Raw genomic sequence first — 19,056 nt, 5'->3', positions numbered from 1 at the left:
TCTCCTAATTCTACTGATTTCTTTCCAACAGAAAAGGTTTGTCGATGATTGTGCATCATTCAAACCTTTCAGGTGTCTGATGGTTTGTATCACAACTTCCCTGCACCTCCTCTCCTCCAGGATATACATATTTAAGGACCATCAACCTCTCCTCATAAGTCATTTGATGGAGACCCACCACCATTTTGGTCACTTTTCTCTGGACCGCCTCCATCTTGTCTCTGTCCTTTTTGAGATACGGTCTCCAGAACTGAATACAGTACTCCAGGTGAGGCCTCATCAAGGACCTGTAAAAGAGGATTATCACCTCCTTTTTCTTACCGGTTATTCCTTTTCTCAATGCAGCCCAGCATTCTACTGGCGTTTGCTATCACCTTGTCACAATGCTTCGCCATCTTCAGATTGCTAGACACTATCACCCCAAGGTTTCTCTCTTGTTCCATGCACAAAGCCCTTCACCCTCCCTTCACATAAAGCTCTTTTGGATTAACACACCCCAGATGCATGACTCTGTACTTCTTGGCATTGAATCCCAGCTGCCATATCTTTACCCACCGTTCAAGCTTCCTTAAATCATGTCTCATTCTCTCTACTCCTTCCAGCATGTCCACTCTGTTGCAGATCTTAGTATCATGCACAAATAGACAAACTTTACTTTCTATCCCTTCTGCAATGTCGCGCACAAAGATATTGAACAAAATTGGTTCTAACACCGATTCCTGTGGTACTCCACTTATCACCATTTTCTCTTCAGAGCAGGTTCCATTTACCATCACATGCTGTCTTCTATCCGTCAACCAGTTTGTAACCCATGCCACTACCTTGGCACTCACTCCCAAGCTTCTTTTATTCACAAGTCTTCTATGTGGGACCGTATCAAAAGCTTTACTAAAATCGAAGTAAATCACATTGAGCACTCTTCCAAGATCCAATTCTCAAGTCATCCAATAAAAAGTTCAATCAGATTCATCTGACAGGACCTTCCCCTGGTTAATCCATGCTGTCTTGGATCGAGCAACCCACTGGATTGTAGATAGTTCACTATCCTTTCCTTCAGCAGAGTCTCCATTAATTTTCCCACCACTGAGATGAGGCTGACCAGCCTGTAGTTTCCAGCCTTCTCTCTGCTCCCACTCTTGTGAAGTGGGACCACCATCGGTCTTCTCCAATCACTCAACACCACTCCCGTTTCCAAGGATCTATTGAACAGGTCACACAGCAGACCCACCAGCATATCTCTAAGCTCCCTCAGTATACTGGGATGAACCTCACCAGGCCCCATAGCTTTGTCCACTTTCAGCTTTCCTAGTTCTTCCTATACATTCTCTTCTGTAAACAAAGTTTCATCTACTCCACCCCCTTCCACAGACTTAATAACCAGTGATGGTCCTTCTCCAGGGTCTTCTTTAGTGAACAAGGCTCTGCCCTCTCCCAGCTCTCATTCCAGAAGCCCCTGATCACTGGCAGGTGGCCTGCAGGACAGAGCGATGCATCTTTAACCCCTGATGCTCTTTGTCATGGAGTAGGATGGGCTATAGTCAATATCCATGCACTTTTTTGTTCCCTGCACAGTTCCTGTTTCACATCTGATGCCCTTGATTTCAGATTAATATTGATTTATAGGTGGCTAAGATTTTGCAGATGGATCATTCTATGATTAATTGTTCAAGTTTCCAAACATATTCCAGAAGTTAGCTTTTCTTAAGTACCGCTTCCCCTCCTGAACATATAAATGCTGGTGGCACTATCATGACGTTGCCAGAGAAGGAACCCAGAATGCATTGAATATATACCCTGTAAAAGCCCAGGTATGATTTCTGGCACCAACTGCACTACAGTCCAGCAAGAGTCCATACCAAATCAGATGTAACAACTGCAATAAACCTTTTGAACATCTGCATGAACAGATGGAGATTCTCCCAGTGCTGGGGAGTTGCTCTGGCTTGCGCTGCTTTGGCAGGAAGCTAGATGCTTCCTGAGTCTGCCATTGTTGCACTCTCACACTTAGGGTCACTGCATCTCCATAAACAACACAAATCCTGTTGTTTGTCTGTTGGCCAAGGCCACATAGGAAGCAATGAGACATGTCCAGATGAACAGCATGCCATGAGGAGCTCTGCTGGACAACACAAAAAGCCTGCAACCTGGCTCAGGGACAGGATTGGTGCAAGGGGATTAAGCACCCTAGGCAAACCTTCTGCCTTGTGCCTGCCCCCCCCCCCCCCGGGTCACGCCGTGTCCCTCCCCCCCTCCCCCCCAATTATGCCACCACTCCCTGGTCTTGACCCCACCTCAAAGTTCAACCGGGTTTTCTCCGTTCGAATGATTGTATGGAAGAAGACCACGTGAAATCCTGGATGTAGTACGAGAAACCTAGGAGGAGGAACCCAACTGTTGGGTCCTAGGTTTCTCGTACTACATCCAGGATTCCACGTGGTCTTCTTCCATACAATCATTCGAACGGGGAAAACCCGGTTGAACTTTGAGGGGCTTCTCGAATGGTGAACAATATATATAGCAAGAGTAAGTCCCAATTCTTGCCATCTTCCGCGATGAACTTCCTCAATATCTGCTTGAGAGTTTTGTTAAAACACTCTATGAGCCCATCAGTTTGTGAATGGTAAACTGATGTCCGCAGGGCTTTTACCTGCAATAATGTGCAAACTTGCTTCATCACTTTAGAGACAAACGGGGTCCCTTGGTCGGTTAATATCTCTTTGGGTAACCCCACCCGGGAAATCACCTCCACCAAGGCTGTGGCTAATGTTTGAGTCTTCATATCTCGTAGGGGAATAGCTTCAGGATACCTGATTGCATAGTCGAGAATGACCAGGATATATTTGTTTCCACGGCTGAAACTCTCTAAGAGGCCTACCAAGTCCATAGTGACCCTCTCAAAAGGTGTCTCTATAATTGGCATGGGCACTAAGGGAGCTACGTGTGTTGCTGCCGGTCTGCTCAGCTGACAGGTAGGGCAGGACTGACAGTAGTCCTGAACATGTCGATAATAGCCAGGCCAATAGAACTGGGCTAAAATCTTTTCTCATGTTTTCTCTTCCCCTAGGTGGCCCCCCAAAAGATGACTATGGGCAAGCCGCAACACTTGCTGACAATACTGCTGGATAATCTCGTCTCAGTATCACCGGATATGGTATCCAGAGGAGCACTCCCACTTCTACTGTAGCTTGTCCCACTGGAGTCTTCAACAGGACCTGACTGGTCAGGTATTGTCTCTGGTCTCCATGTATGCAAGCGAGGGTCATTGTCTGTTCATAATCAATCTGTGTTCTTTTGACCAGTTCCCTCCAAATGAGAGTTTTTGCACTTCCCGAGTCTACTAAGGCTTGGGTGGGGTCACCATCTAGCTCCACCGGAACCATGAAGGTTGAAAACCCCGAGCGGGGAATGTCCACAAATGAGCAGGAGTGAGGGGCCACCAAAATGACGTCCATCAATTCATTCTCCACTCGATAGCAGTCCCGAGCAAATTACTCTACCGACCCATGGAGAAGAACCAATGGGCCGATGCCCTTTCTGGCTTCTTTCAGGGTGAAAATGTTCTGGAGCCCCCTTTCCACATTATAGACTGAGTGACCCTGACCACCCAGGAAAACTGTAGTTCCCAAAAGACTACTAGAGAAGGTATTCAAATGGGCCCATGACTCATGTTTGGCTTGATACCCTGGGGTCACCAAAACTCTCAAATTCATTCTTCGCTATAATTGGTGGCCCCAGGTAAAGACAGATGTGAAAAGCTATGTGAAATCCTGCCCCACGTGCCAAGCAAAAGAGCTCTCATGCTTGTCCTTGGGGGTTATTACAGCCATGGCCAGCCCCTAGGAACCCTGACCCACCTGTCCAGTGAATTTGTCATGGACCTCTCTCTCTCAAATGGTCATAGCAAGAAATGGGTGGTGTTAACTGATTGACATTTTAAAGATGTTCCTCCTAATGGGTGTAATTATATATCAAAAAATGAGACCCAGATAGGTAGGAAATGGGGTAGGTGGGAGAGTGGGAGTCAAACTAGTAAATAGTTGCCCAGGAAGCAATGCTCTCAACTCCTCAGATCAAGTACATAATCTTTGCAAATTCACAATTCAAACACTGACAAAGAAATACTATCTTTACTAGCTGAGAGAATCAACATTTATTTTCCCATAACACAAAGATTTCTAACACTGGCAAACAAATACTATGTTTTACTAGCTCAGAGAATCAGTCTACATTCTCACTACACAAACAATTCCAACACTGACAAATAAATACTAATCTTAAAACAAACAATTCTAACCCTGGCAAACAAACATTATCCTTTGCTAACTCAGAGGATCAGTCTATTTTCGTACTACACAAACAATTCTAACACTGTCAAATAAATACTAGCTTTAAAACTAGTATACAATATAAACAGCCAGTAACAGCTTAACCTTTCAAGAATTATTATTATTTTTTTGTCTCAAGGTTTAATTGCTTTTCCCAGCAAATCTAAACTTACTACCAGCAGATGAAGGTTCTGCTGGCAGCACTCCTTCTGGATTAAGGAAGACTGACTAGTAGCCATGGGCATGGACCTGGCTGCCCATTACTTATTATTTCTACACTTGAATATGGAATATTTATATCTCTGTGGCCTTACCTCTCCTGCAATCTGTTGAAACAGTTGACGAAACTGTTTTTCTTCTTCAGTTTCTTGGTGTGGTGGGTTTGGTTTAGGTGGCTGGCAAACAAAAGAAAAGATATTGTAAGAATCATAAATAAGGCATATTAGATTTTCTTTATTAAATAGAATTTAATATCTTTCATAAATAAAGATTCCTGCCAAATTCAAATATTTTAATTGATTGTTTCAGTCATTTAGGAAGCAATAATCTAACTGCCCATATTAGTGCAAACTCTGCAAGTAGTTTTACCTGCAGAGTTTGCACCTGTTGAGAACGGCCTCGAAAGGCCTTGCATTCTGTTGAGATCGGTGGTTTAGTGTGCCCATGGGCCTCAGCCTGGATCAGACCTTCTAGGCTGAGCCAAGGGTTGACGGTGGCTTCGCATGGCTGACGGTCTACCCTCCGCCAGGCCGGCAAGCTCCCATGGCCAACATCCGAGGATGTTGGAAGGTGAATGGTCCTCCGACCATTCCAAGCCCTTTCGGACCTACTGCGAGCAGCTTGGAGCAGCAGGCCTGGCCTGAGGTTGAGGGCAGACGGACTTTGACACGAAGACATGAAGATTGATGCAACGGTATCACATGGCACGAAGACTTGGGTTGATGCGACGGCATCACATGGCACGAGGACTTGGTTTGATGCGATGGCATCACATGGCAGGAAGACTAGGGTTGAAGACATGACACCAGGACTATGAAGACGTGACACCAGGATCGATGCAACGGCATCGCAGACGAGACTTGACACCAAGGCTGATGTGAAGACACCACGGACCAGTGGTCGATGCGACGGCATCCCGGACCATGGTCGATGCAACGGCATCAGGGCCATGACGCTGAAGGGCAAACACAACGAGGAACTTGGAATCCAGACGAGATGAGAAGCAAGGAAGGCGGACATTGGCACTGTCTCTCAGGGCGCCCTACTCAGGCCACCTGCGGGACTGAGTCGCGGACTACCCTGTCCCACTGCACGCCCTACACAGCCCTTGCAGACTGGTCACGGACCACGAGGAGAACGGGACAGCGCAGGAACAACCAGGACATGACGGCTCAGGAGCACAGGACAACCGTCCACCAGCAGGCTAGTCCACTCAGGAGTACTTCATCTGAGGGACCCCCGGCCTACCCGACCAGAAGGCTCAAGAGCGAGGATGAGACGTAGGAATGAACATCAAGGAAGGCAGGAACACCAGGACACCTGGACGAGGACCTCAGGCATGAAGACATGACTTGGCATGACAAGAAGACATCACAAGATGAGGAGCTCCACAAGACTGGAAGACCTTACACAGGCTCTGGCAGGCAGGAGCCTCCAGAGCGAAGACTCCACGACGATGCAAGGCCAGGAACAACTGACGGAGCAGCCCTTTATAGGGCTGGTACAGGAAACAGTCACCAAGGTGGGGCCAGCACACTTCCTGTGCCTGGCCCTTTAAATGTTGCAAAGAGATGCGGCCGCGTGCCTAGGACAGAGCAGGAAGCTGTGCAGGACCGCGGACAGCGGCCTGCACCGACGCACGACGACAGAAGAGGCAGGGCTGGCCTGGGACGCAGGCCCGACGTCGGCAGCGGCTACAGCCGCTGCAGGAGGCCCCGGGAGCGGCTCCAGATGCTACTCCAGCCCGGGGCATTTGCGGCTTCCAGCCGCGAAGAAGAAGTCAGCGTCGGGGGCGGTCCCAGCCTCGAAGAAGGCCGCGGAAGACAGGACGATGCAGGGCGGCCTCCGGGCCATGTGAACAAGCCGACGGCGGCATCCTGCTGCGTCAGCGAAGAAAAAGCAGCGGGGGTAAGTGAGCCTGCTCGCGGGGGAACCCGCGGGCAGAGTTCATAACAGTAGCCCCTCCTCAAAGCCCCCCTTCCTCAAGCCTCCTGTCAACAGCTCAAGGATAAGGGTATCAGTCCATACCGGATGGAGGTATTCGAGGGTCCCAAAAAATGAAAGCTGGTAACTCCGGGGACAGCATGAACAGAACAAGGCAAAGCAGCAGAAACACCAAAGACAAACCACAGGAAACCAGACAAGAACAAGACAAAACAGAACACACCACACAAACACAAGAGATATGACGAGAGACCAAGAGCACGAGACCGAGAACAGACGAGACCAAGGGAACACGGGACGAAGCGAACATGGGACCGAGGGAGGAGCGACTGGCGAGCGGTGTCGCGCGAGCAGCGACCGAGCGAATGGTGACCACTCGACCGACAACACAAAAACACAAAAGAGGGAGCAAGGGAACAGATAGCGAAGGAGCAGAGAGCAAGGGAACGGAGAGCGAAGGAGCAGAGAGCAAGGGAGCGGAGAGCGAAGGAGCAGAGAGCAAGGGAGCGGAGAGCGAAGGAGCTCAAGGAGTGAAAGAGCCAAGAGCGAGAGAGCGGAAAGCGAAAGAGCGAAGGGCGAAAGAGCAAAGAGCGAGGAAGGGAAACGAGGGAATGGGAACGCGGGAACGAGGATGGGGAACACACAAGCGGAACCCAACAAGCAGGAAAGAAAACAAAGGAAAAACAAACAAACAAGCAAGCAGCACACAACACGGACAATACAAAACAGACAAACGAGCAACAAAGAAGAACCAACAAGAAGCACCCAGAAACACTAAGAAGACTTGGGGGAGGGAACCCAGGGCAGGCAAGGAAAAAACCAGCAAAACCAGTAGGGGTGCAGGCGCCTCCTACAGGTCGTAAAACCCCAATCTGGCAACAAGATGACAAAAGGTCTGGAGCAGGCGCCTCCTGCAGGTCGTTAAAAAAAAAATCCAGACAGCTGGTTGTGACTGGTTGTGACTATGGCAAACTGGTGCCTCCAGATGGTCATACACATAAAATCCTGAAAACATTTTTCCGGTCCCATAACAGTCCAGAACACAAAGACAAGACTCTGGAACAAGGCGGATCCATCGGCGGGGCACCACCGTCGGGCACATGGCCTTGCATTCTGTTGAGAACGTCCTCGAAAGACCTTACATTCTGTTGAGATCAGTGGTTTAGTGTGCCCATGGGCGTCAGCCTGGACCAGACCTTCTAGGCCGAGCCAAGGATTGACGGTGGCTCCGCATGGCTGACGGTCTACCCTCCGCCAGGCTGGCAAGCTCCCATGGCCAACATCCGAGGATGTTGGAAGGTGAATGGTCCTCCGACCATTCCGAGCCCTTTCGGACCTGCTGCGAGCAGCATGGAGCAGCAGGCCTGGCCTGAGGTTGAGGGCAGACGGACTTTGACACGAAGACATGAAGATTGATGCGACGGCATCACATGGCACGAGGACTTGGTTTGATGCGACAACATCACATGGCACAAAGACTAGGGTTGAAGACATGACACCAAGACTATGAAGACGTGACACCAGGATCGATGCAACGGCATTGCAGACGAGACTTGACACCAAGGCTGATGCGAAGACACCACGGACCAGTGGTTGATGCGACGGCATCCCGGACCAGGGTTGATGCAACGGCATCAGGGACATGATGCTGAAGGGCAAACACAACGAGGAACTTGGAATCCAGACGAGACGAGAAGCAAGGAAGGCGGACATTGGCACTGTCTCTTAGGGCGCCCTACTCAGGCCACCCGCGGGACTGAGTCGCGGACCACCCTGTCCCACTGCATGCCCTACACAGCCCTTGCAGACTGGTCACGGACCACGAGGAGAACAGGACAGCGCAGGAACAAACAACCAGGACATGACTTCTCAGGAGCACAGGACAACCGTCCACCAGCAGGCTAGTCCACTCAGGAGTACTTCATCTGAGGGACCCCCGGCCTACCGGACCAGAAGGCTCGAGAACGTGGATGAGACGTAGGATTGAACATCAAGGAAGGCAGGAACACCAGGACGTAGAAGATCAAGACACCAGGACACCTGGACGAGGACCTCAGGCATGAAGACATGACTTGGCATGACAAGAAGACATCACAAGATGAGGAGCTCCATAAGACTGGAAGACTTTACACAGGCTCTGGCAGGCAGGAGCCTCCAGAGCGAAGACTCCACGACGATGCAAGGCCAGGAACAACTGACGGAGCAGCCCTTTATAGGGCTGGTACAGGAAACAGTCACCAAGGTGGGGCCAGCACACTTCCTGTGCCTGGCCCTTTAAATGTTGCAAAGAGATGCGGCCACGAGCCTAGGACAGAGCAGGAAGCTGTGCAGGACCGCGGACAGCGGCCTGCACCGATGCACGACATCAGAAGAGGCAGGGCTGGCCTGGGACGCAAGCCCAACGTCGGCAGCAGCTCCAGCCGCTGTAGGAGGCCCCGGGGGCGGCTCCAGCTGCTACTCCAGCCCGGGGCTTTTGCGGCCTCCAGCTGCGAAGAAGAAGTCAGCATCGGGGGCGGTCCCAGCCCTGAAGAAGGCCGCGGCTCCGGCCGCGGAAGACAGGACGATGCAGGACAGCCTCCGGGCAGCATGGGCAAGCCGATGGCGGCGTCCTGCCGCATCAGCGAAGAAAAAGCAGCATGGGTAAGTGAGCCTGCTCGCGGGGGGACCCGCGGGCAGAGTTCATAACAGCACCAATATCAAAGTAAAACTGTGCAAGAAGTTTTGCTTTGATTATTGCCCCAAGTAAAAAGTATCCACAAAAACTTACATTTACTTTATCTGCAGATACATTTTCTGGCTAATATCACACATATTCTTGCCTCCCCCAACCTATCTCTTACAACTGACATACCTCCAAAAAATGAAGATATAATTAAACATGTTTAATAACATTAATAACAAAATTTTGACCAAATAGATAGTGGGCAATTTTCAAAAAATCCATTTTTGCAGGTAAAATGCTTTCAAAATTGCCCTCACCAGCCATTGGCTGATTAGAATTATTTTCTGGAGGGCAATATTGACCCATTTTAATAAGATGCAGGAAAACAGTATTGGGGAAAAACTTTACAGGATATACTAAATTGTGGTACCTGAATACTTCTATTTAATAAATTCTAGAAAGATTTTACATGTGTTGCCACTGTTGGGATCTTTATGCACTCTGGCTGCAGTAATGCGCCATGGTGGACCCCCAACCTGGGGCCATTACCTTTTTAAATTAGGACTATGCATTCATTTTCAATGAATGTGGCATCCGCAACGAATAGGTCCCTATTTGTTTGATTTGTGGGTCCGCAAAACGAATGACAAGCCCCCACAAATGAAACAGATCATATTTGATTCATTCCTTTGGTTCACAGTGCTTTCTTAGCAGCCTTTTGAAATAGGAGAAGGTCATGTAGGAAAATCCATAGCAACCAGCCCTTTCCTGTCAGTCATAAGTGACCTCATAGTCCTGTCATAGAGTGGGTCAGACAGGTTGGCAAGGAGACCGGAATGCCAACGTATCAGAGCAAAGCATTTTTCTAATTCAGCCAATCGCTGTTCTCAGTGCTCTGTGATGCTGTCCTGCTGTATTTCTACCTCAAGCAAGCATACCACAGTGCACTTCCTTCTTAGGTTCTATCTGAGAAGGTTGTTTGCTGTTTGAGCTCTCTCAGAGTGTCTCAAATCTTTATTCAATTGCTATTGCTAGCTTGCTACAATTAATTTTCTATTGCTGAAAAAGATATTTGTTCTTTTTTGCTGCTCTGCCTGCCAGGCAGCCAGGCTTTTTTTTACCGCACTATTTTTTTATTGAAATCAGACCGTCTCTCTGTCTCTCCCACTGAGACAAGCTGACAGCAGTGGCATTTTGCTGCTGATCTTACCCCCCTGGGGTAGGTTGCAGGCAGGGTGTGGGTGGTATAGGTGGGAGATAGTGTGAGAGTTGCAGTGGTTGTCTGACAGTTGGTATTTTCAAACAACAAGCAGCATCACAGTAAGTACTGTAGGAATCGGGCTTGCAGACTCACAGCATGAGTATTCAGGTTGAGGCTTCCAGTGTTTTATCTGGAGTTTCAGTTTTTTTGCACATAGAGCAGTCTCAGTTGTAGTGTACAGCAAGACACTGCACTGTGGGGCGGATTTTCAGAGCCCTGCTCGCCTAAATCTGCCTAAATCCGGGCGGATTTAGGCGAGCAGGGCCCTGCGCGCCGGTGCGCCTATGTTCAATAGGCCTACCAGCGCGCGCAGACCCCGGGACTCGCGTAAGTCCCGGGGTTTTCCGAGGGGGGCGTGTCGGGGGCGGGGCCCGAGCCGCGCGGCGTTTTGGGGGCGTGTCGGCAGCATTTGGGGGGCGGGCCCAGGGGCGTGGTTACGGCCCGGGGCGGTCCGGGGCGTGGCTGCGCCCTCCGGACCCGCCCCCAGGTCGCGTCCCGGTGCGCTAGCGGCCCGCTGGCGCGCGGGGATTTACGTCTCCCTCTGGGAGGCGTAAATCCCCCGACAAAGGTAAGGAGGGGGTTTAGACAGGGCCGGGCGGGTGGGTTAGGTAGAGGAAGGGAGGGGAAGGTGAGGGGATGGCGTTAGAGGATTCCGATTTCGGAGCGGCCTCGGAGGGAACGGGGGTAGGCTGCGCAGCTCGGCGCACGCCGGCTATACAGAATCGATAGCCTTGCGCGCGCCGATCCAGGATTTTAGCGGCTACGCGCGTATCTACTAAAATCCCTCGTACTTTTGCTTGCGCCTGATGCGCCAGCAAAAGTACGCCTATTCGCGCGGTCTGAAAATCTACTCCTGTGTGTCTGTGTAGTTTTCCACACTCACATATTTTGGTACAGTGGTGTTCTTTTAATCCAAATCCCCAGTAAGCATCTGGAGTTTTAATTTTTTTTTTTTTGTGCACATAGAGCAGTCTCAGTTGTAGTGTACAGCAAGACACTGCACTATGTATGTAGTTTTCCACACTCACATATATTGGTACAGAGGTGTTCAATCACCAATAAAGAAATAATCCTTTTAATTGAAATCCCTAGTAGGCAGTGACATTAAATCCATGATGTCACGGAAAGGTAGGCGTGGTCAAATGATTGGCACTGGCAGAGGAGGCACTTCAAAAGGCAGTCCAACATTAAAGTTAAAAAGGGAGCTGTTCCAATCTAAAATCTCTGGAGGGGCAGGCAGTCTCATCCAGAAAAAACTTAAATTTAAAGATGATGCACCTTCACCACCTATTTCTGATCCTGTTGTTTTGGAGGTGAGGGAAGGGGAGGCTGAACCATCCAAGACAAAAGAGTGAGACCCAAAAGCAGAACCGCGACAGCAGACTCTAGTTAGCGCTGACGATGTAGTGCACTCAGTGTTTGAATCTGATTCTGATGAAGAATCATCTTATATGGGATTCCCTTATTTATTTATTTATTTATTTATAGATTCTTTTATACCGCGGTACGTATAGACATACATCACCTAGGTTTACAGTGAAACAATAAATTAGCAACAGGCTTTTCATCAGAAATGGAAGACTTAATAGCTGAAGAAGGTTTAGGAGGATTTGTTAGTTCCATCTTAGCCTCCACTTCAGTGCTGGAGGAGAGAGATGAAACTGATGATGAGTAGGAGGAAGAGCAGTCAGCACAGGCACAGAGTGTGACTGATGCCCCTAGCATTGCTTCTCAGGGTGCACCCACTACTTCAACTCCAGTGACAGCATCCACCCTGAAGGCTATGATCTGTGATCTGGAGCCACTTTAAAGTTAGGGAGGACCTGCATTTTGCTCAGTGTAATTACTGGCAGGCCGATACAGTTACCCCGTTTCTAACCCGCTGTGTACTCACAATTTCACCGCGTAAGTCTAACCCGCGATTCACCATCTGTTTTTACCGATCCTTACCGCTTCTTTAACTCGACGCGTATCCCTTTCCACCCGTGGCATGTATATGTATGTAAACGATCCGATTAGCTATTCCCTCCCATACAGTAAAGTGCGCCCCAACTATCGCCTTTTTAGCCTGCTATCTTGCCGCGTCTTTAACCTACTAATTTACTGCCTAGCCTGACCCTTGCGTTAGTGTGGTTAACTTAGCCGCCCAGTCCCAAACCAACCCAATCCACAGAAAAAACAATGCTTCTCTGACTTAGCCGCCCAGTCCCAAACCAACCCAATCTACAGAAAAAAAAAATGCTTCTCGCACTTAGCCGCCCAGTCCCAAACCAACCCAATCCACAGAAAATAAATGCTTCTCGCACTTAGCCGCCCAGTCCCAAACCAACCCAATCCACAGAAAAAAAAATGCTTCTCGCACTTAGCCGCCCAGTCCCAAACCAAACCAACCCAATCCAAGCCCAAGCAGAGAGAGATGAAATTTCACAGTCCCAAACTTTCCCCCAGCCCTCGCTCACCTGCCCTGGCCGCGGCCATGCAAGCCCCCAGCAGCAGCAGTAGAAGTAGAAGGGCGGCGAGAGATAGCGGCTTCAGCAGCCCCACCGGCGAAGGTGAATACGTGCACGCCTTTAGGTCCAATATGGGCGCTCAAGGCAGCGAAGGCGCATGCGCACACGCCGTGACCTCCAACGTCCAGCCGGTTACGGCGTGTGTGCATGCGCCTTCGCTGCCTTGAGCGCCCATATTGGACGTACAGGCGTGCACGTATTCACTTTAGCCGGCGGGGCTGCTGAAGCCGCTCTCTCTCGCCGCCCTTCTACTGCTGCTGCTGGGGGCTTGCGTGGCCACAGCCAGGGCAGGTGAGCGGGGGCTGGGGGAAAGTTTGGGACTGTGAAATTTCGTCTCTCTCTGCTGGGGCTTGGATTGGGTTGGTTTGGGACTGTGAAATTTTGTCTCTCTCTGCTGGGGCTTGGATTGGGTTGGTTTGGTTTGGGACTGGGCGGCCAAGTGCGAGAAGCATCTTTTTTCTGTGGATTGGGTTGGTTTGGGACTGGGCGGCTAAATTTCATCTCTCTCTGCTGGGGCTTGGCTTGGCTTGGCTTGGATTGGATTGGGTTGGTTTGGTTTGGGACTGTGAAATTTCGTCTCTCTTGTCCATCTGAAGGAGGGTGCTTTGTTGCGCTCCCTGCCTCTGATCGCCGGTTGCTGGGGCTTGCTGGCGCCAGGCGCTCAAGGCAGCGGGGTCTGTAGGAGAACCATCCACTTCCTGGTACCTGTCTTTTCAAATGTCATTTGAAATGACAGATACCAGCGCACCCAGGATACTGTATAGGCGACAGATCCGCTGGCACATTGGGCACACAAATCCACTGTTGGGCCACACCTAGCCAAAGTGGCTCAGCGATATCTATTATGTTCACCAACCAGTGTGCCCAGTGAACGTGTATTTTCTATGACAGGGGATATCATGAGCCCTCATCGCTCAAGGCTGGCACCAGAGTTGATGGAAATGCTAGTGCTTTTGAAAATAAACATGCCTTTGCTTGGGTTTCCAGATTTTCCCTGTGAATGACAAGATGAATAAAAGCAATTTAAAGCCTTGCAGCAACTCCAACTGCCTCATATGCTCCGGATAATATCAGCACATGTACCTGACCTCAACCACTGTGCCTGTCCATCCAGCCCTTACATCACTACAAGGGCCTGACCCCAAACACTGTGCCTGCCCATCCAGCCCTTACATCATTACAAGGGTCTGACCCTAAATGCTGTGCCTGTCTGTCCAGCCCTTATGTCACTACAAGGGCCTGACCCCAAACGTTGTGCCTGTCCATCCAGCCCTTATGTCACTACAAGGGCCTGACCCCAAACGTTGTGCCTGTCCATCCAGCCCTTAAGTCACTACAAAGGCCTGACCTCAACCACAGTACTTGTCCGTCCAGCCCTTAAGTTACTACAAGGGCCTTACCTCAACCGCTGTGACTGCCCGTCCAGCCCTGACCTCAATCAGAAGGACTTGGGCCCCTGAGTGGCACAGGGGAGGCGTTCTTCTGTACGCCATATTTCCTGCACCCGCCGGACGGGCGGGGATTCGGTGCTGGGCTCTTCCCTTCTTGCCGTTACTGAGGGAACCCTGGTTAGTTTCTTTTCCTCCGCTTAGTAATATGCTAAAATTCAGCGGGTCATCACGTCTGATCTGAGGTCGTAGTGGGAGAGGAAAAGGAGGTGGTGCCGGCTTTCTTTCCGCATTCTGTCCGGGGCTTGCCTATCGCTTAGTACCCGCTGACCCATGTTGAACCGCTGTTCACATGGAACCCTTCTCCGCTTCGGCCTCCAAAGTTCTCCTTTGTATATCTGCCACATCCCCCAGATTTTCAAAGACCAGCGAGAGCTCACTAGATGCCATTGGAACCACCACACTTTCGGAGCGAACCCATTCCAGGGAGCCCTTTCCTGCACAAAGGAAAGGGAACTCTCCCCGGGTCTCGCCTATCTCATAGTACCCGCTGACCCATGTTGAACTGCTGTTCACATGAAAACCTTCTCCACTTCACCACACTTTCCAAGGCTTAGGCCCCACTCTCAGGGCGAAGCCATTCCATGGAGCCCTTTCCTCCACAAAGGAAAGAGAAGTCTCCCTGGGTTTCGCCTATCTCTTAGTACCTGCTGTCCCATGTTGAACTGCTGTTCACATGGATCCCTTCTCCGCCTCAGCTTTCAAAGTTCTCGTTTGTATATCTGCTACATCCCCCCAGATTTTCAAAGACCAGCGAGAGCTCACTAGACGCCAATGGAACCACCACACTTTCCAAGGCTCAAGCCCCACTCTCGTGGCCAACCCATTCCAGGGCGCCCTGTCTTTCACAAAGAAAAGAGAACTCTCCCCAGGGCTTGTTTGAATATTTACTACTACAACCAAGATCTGCACCCACGGCGGCTCCACCCAGGCATAGTTCATCATCTTTCAGGTCCTACCACGTGTGTTAGACTCCTTGGTCCGTGTTTCAAGACAGGTCGGGTGGACAGTACATCCTGGTTGACGGTTGCGCCACATGCAGGGGGCCCTTTCCCCTTCACCCCACTCCCCTCACGAGGGGGAGGGGGTTCCGGAGGAGGGCGCAGTGGCGGTCATCTCCTTCGGCCCTGGGGGAAATGGCAAAGCTGCTGCCTTGGGGGGGCTATAACATGCTCCGCTGGAGCAGCGAGCCCCCTGCCCCCACTGGAGGCCTTCCCAGCTGAGCCAGAGCCGGTTGCGGCGCACTGCCATGGAGGAAATGTGGGGGCTGGGGCTATGTGGGAGGTGTTCTCTGCCCAAGGGGGATCCGCCGCCCTGGTCAGACCAAACTCTTAGCGGCTTCATGCCCTCTTGAATTTTGTCTTCAAAGTTCTTTTCAACTTTCCCTTACGGTACTTGTTGACTATCGGTCTCTTGCCGGTATTTAGCCTTAGATAGAGTTTACCACCCACTTTCGGCTGCATTCACAAACAACCCAATTCCGAGAAGACCTGGTCCCGGCACGCCGAAGGCCACTACCGGCCTAACAATGTCCGAAGGCTGAGCCTCGTCTTGTCTTGCCTCCTTGTCTTCCCCTATCAACACCAAAGGGACTAGACTACCTCCGTTCTGCCAGCCTGTCTTGCACCTATCAACTCTTCTTGTACTTTTATAACATATTTCTTGGCTTTTCTATTTTTATTTATTTCATGTTTTTTTATGTCTTGATTTTGTAGGACCTTCAAGTCTTCAGAATGTATCGATCACATCCTGCCTTAACTCATGAGTCCAGTTTTATTTCATATCTATTCATGCTCTTTTTTCTATATTTATTTTTCTTAAAAAAAATAGAGAGCATCACCCAACACTAAGGAGCTCTCAGCTGCTTTGAATTGCCACCAGTGCACATTAATAATTTTGACAGGATGTGTATCGAAGGACCTTCCTATTAGAACAGTCTTTACCCACACCACAAAGTTTTATAGAGAATCGCCGGTAAGAAACTTATCTGCACATCAACATCAATACCCCATCCATGTTTCGACATCTGCATCAGGGGGTCTCTCTTGTTTGTTTCAAAATTCTTCTCCAATTCAGTCTATAAGACTGCTCGCTAGCTAAGTTGAACAACTCTTGCATCTGGGACTTTTCCCAGCAAACCACAGCAACCTGACTACCTCCGCTCTGCCAGCCTGTCTTGCCCCTATCAACACCACAGCGACTAGACTACCTCCGCTCTGCCAGCCTGTCTTGCCCCAATCAATACCACAGCAACCTGACTACCTCTGCTCTGCCAGCCTGTCTTGCCCCTATCAAACCACAGCGACTTGACTACCTCCGCTTTGCCAGCCTGTCTTGCCCCTATCAAAACCACAGAACTAGACTACCTCCGCTCTGCCAGCCTGTCTTGCCCCTATCAACACCACAGCGACCTGACTACCTCTGCTCTGCCAGTCTGTTTTGCCCCTATCAACACCACAGTGACTTGACTACCTCCGCTTTGCCAGCCTGTCTTGCCCCTATCAACACCACAGTGACATAACTACCTCCGCTCTGCCAGCCTGTCTTGCCCCTATCAAAACCACAGAACTAGACTACCTCCACTCTGCCAGCCTGTCTTGCCCCTATCAATACCACAGGGACTAGACTACCTCCGCTCTGCCAGCCTGTCTTGCCCCTATCAAAACCACAGGGACTGGACTACTTCCACTCTGCCAACCTGTCTTGCCCCTATCAATAGGGATGTGCATCCGTTTTCCACAGATTTGAAATCCGCAACTTATTTTTTGCTATCTGTTAAATAAGTGGGGAGGCGAAACGCATCACGAGCCCCCACGTATAAAACAGATATCCATTTTATTCGGCCTCCTAAATAAACATTTAAACCCCCCACCCTCCTGACCCCCCCAAGACTTACCAAAGCTCCCTGGTGGTCCAGCGGGGAGTCAGGAAGCCATCCCTGCACTCGTTTGTGGTTTCCTCACGGCGCCGATAGCCTGTGTCACAGGGACTGCCGGTGCCATTGGTCAGCCCCTGTCACATGGTCACCGGCGCCATCTTGTGCTCCTACCACGTGACAGGTAGGTCACGTGGCAGGAGGTCGCTCCGGGACCCTCGTTGGACCCAACCGGAACTTTTGGCCAGCTTGGGGGGGCCTCCTGACCCCCACAAGACTTGCCAAAAGTCCAACGGGGGTCCGGAAGTGGAGGCGCAGAGGACCATGTGACGCCGGAGCGGAGGAGCACGTGACGCCGGACGCCAGGGAGTTTTGGTAAGTCTTTGGAGGGGGGTTACATTTTTATTTAGGGAACCGGGAAACGTATTGATGGATCGGCAACTTATGGAATTTTCCTTACTTCCGCATGAAACGGAATCGGCCATCCACAAATACGTATCCTGAATGCGACGAAAACTTTTGGCCTGCACATCCCTACCTATCAACACCACAGCGACCTGACTACCTCCGCTCTGCCAGCCTGTCTTGCCCCTATCAATACCACAGGGACTGGACTACCTCCACTCTGCCAGCCTGTCTTGCCCCTATCAAAACCACAGGGACTAGACTACCTCTGCTCTGCCAGCCTGTCTTGCACCTATCAACACCACAGTGACCTGATTACCTCTGCTCTGCCAGCCTGTCTTGCCCCTATCAAAACCACAGGGACTAGACTGCCAGCCTGTCTTGCTCCTATCAAAATCACAGGGAGTAGACTACCTCCGCTTTGCCAGCCTGTCTTGCCCCTATCAACACCACAGTTACCTGACTCCCTCCACTCTGCCAGCCTGTCTTGCCCCTATCAAAAACACAGGGACGAGACTACCTCCTCTCTGCCAGCCTGTCTTGCCCCTATCAAAACCACAGGGACTGGACTACCTCCACTCTGCCAGCCTGTCTTGCCCCTATCAAAACCACACGGACTGGACTACCTCCACTATGCCAGCCTGTCTTGCCCCTATTAACTTTCTGCCACTCTGCCTTGCTGCCATACACCAGACGACTCTACTCCTTGTGGTGTTCTTGCCACTATCATGGTTCCTCAGTGTGTTGATGCTAGTCTTTCTGCTGCTTTGTCCCTTTATCGGTGCCTTGTGTTTTTTTCTGACACCCTTTCTGCTTGCTATGTTCCCCCTTCATTGTGCTGAGGATGTTGATTCCACTTGTGTTGCCACTTTGCCTCTCGTGCTGCCTTCGAGGGTTCATGCAACTGCTTTTGGTGCTCTCTTTTGAAGCTGTGGTGTGTTTTTGCCACTCTTGCTACTGATTTGCACTTCTGTTAAAGCACTCTTGCCGCTCCTGGTACCCCTTTGCCCCTTTACGGTGCTTTAGGCTATTCATGCCACTTTGGTGCCACTTTGCCCCAGTCTATGTACCTTGGAGCTCTTTTCTCGTTCTGATGATTGCTCCCCAGAAGTTTCATCCGAATTGATAAGAAAATCCCAATTTTGCAGCCAAAAATAGGTTGCAAATACTTCCCCCATTGACTTTCATGGCAAACGAAAAACAAATGAAACTAATAAATTTGTTTTTTTTTTTGCTATGAAACTAATAAAACGAATTGAGGTCCCAACGAGATGAAAAAACGAATGGAAACACAATTTTTCCTACTACACATCCCTATTTTAAATGGGCCAAAAGGCCCTGTACAAGTCTTCCTCACATATCCAAAAATCCTTAGTGGTTCATGGGCATCCTCACCTGGGCCATGAA

General features: G+C 50.2%; 1 protein-coding gene across 1 annotated transcript in view; it reads right to left on the bottom strand.

Moving 5' to 3' along the window:
• Positions 1-19,056, bottom strand: part of CAPN9 (calpain 9) — a 306,745-nt gene that overhangs the window by 104,841 nt on the left and 182,848 nt on the right. Inside the window, exon 13 of the mRNA XM_029594190.1 lies at positions 4,640-4,720. Within this exon, the coding sequence (XP_029450050.1) occupies positions 4,640-4,720 (81 nt within the window). The remainder of the gene's footprint in view (positions 1-4,639; positions 4,721-19,056) is intronic.

This window comes from Rhinatrema bivittatum, chromosome 3, assembly GCF_901001135.1.
Source record: "Rhinatrema bivittatum chromosome 3, aRhiBiv1.1, whole genome shotgun sequence".
NCBI lineage: Eukaryota > Metazoa > Chordata > Amphibia > Gymnophiona > Rhinatrematidae > Rhinatrema > Rhinatrema bivittatum.
This window is presented reverse-complemented; position numbering and strand designations above follow the sequence as displayed.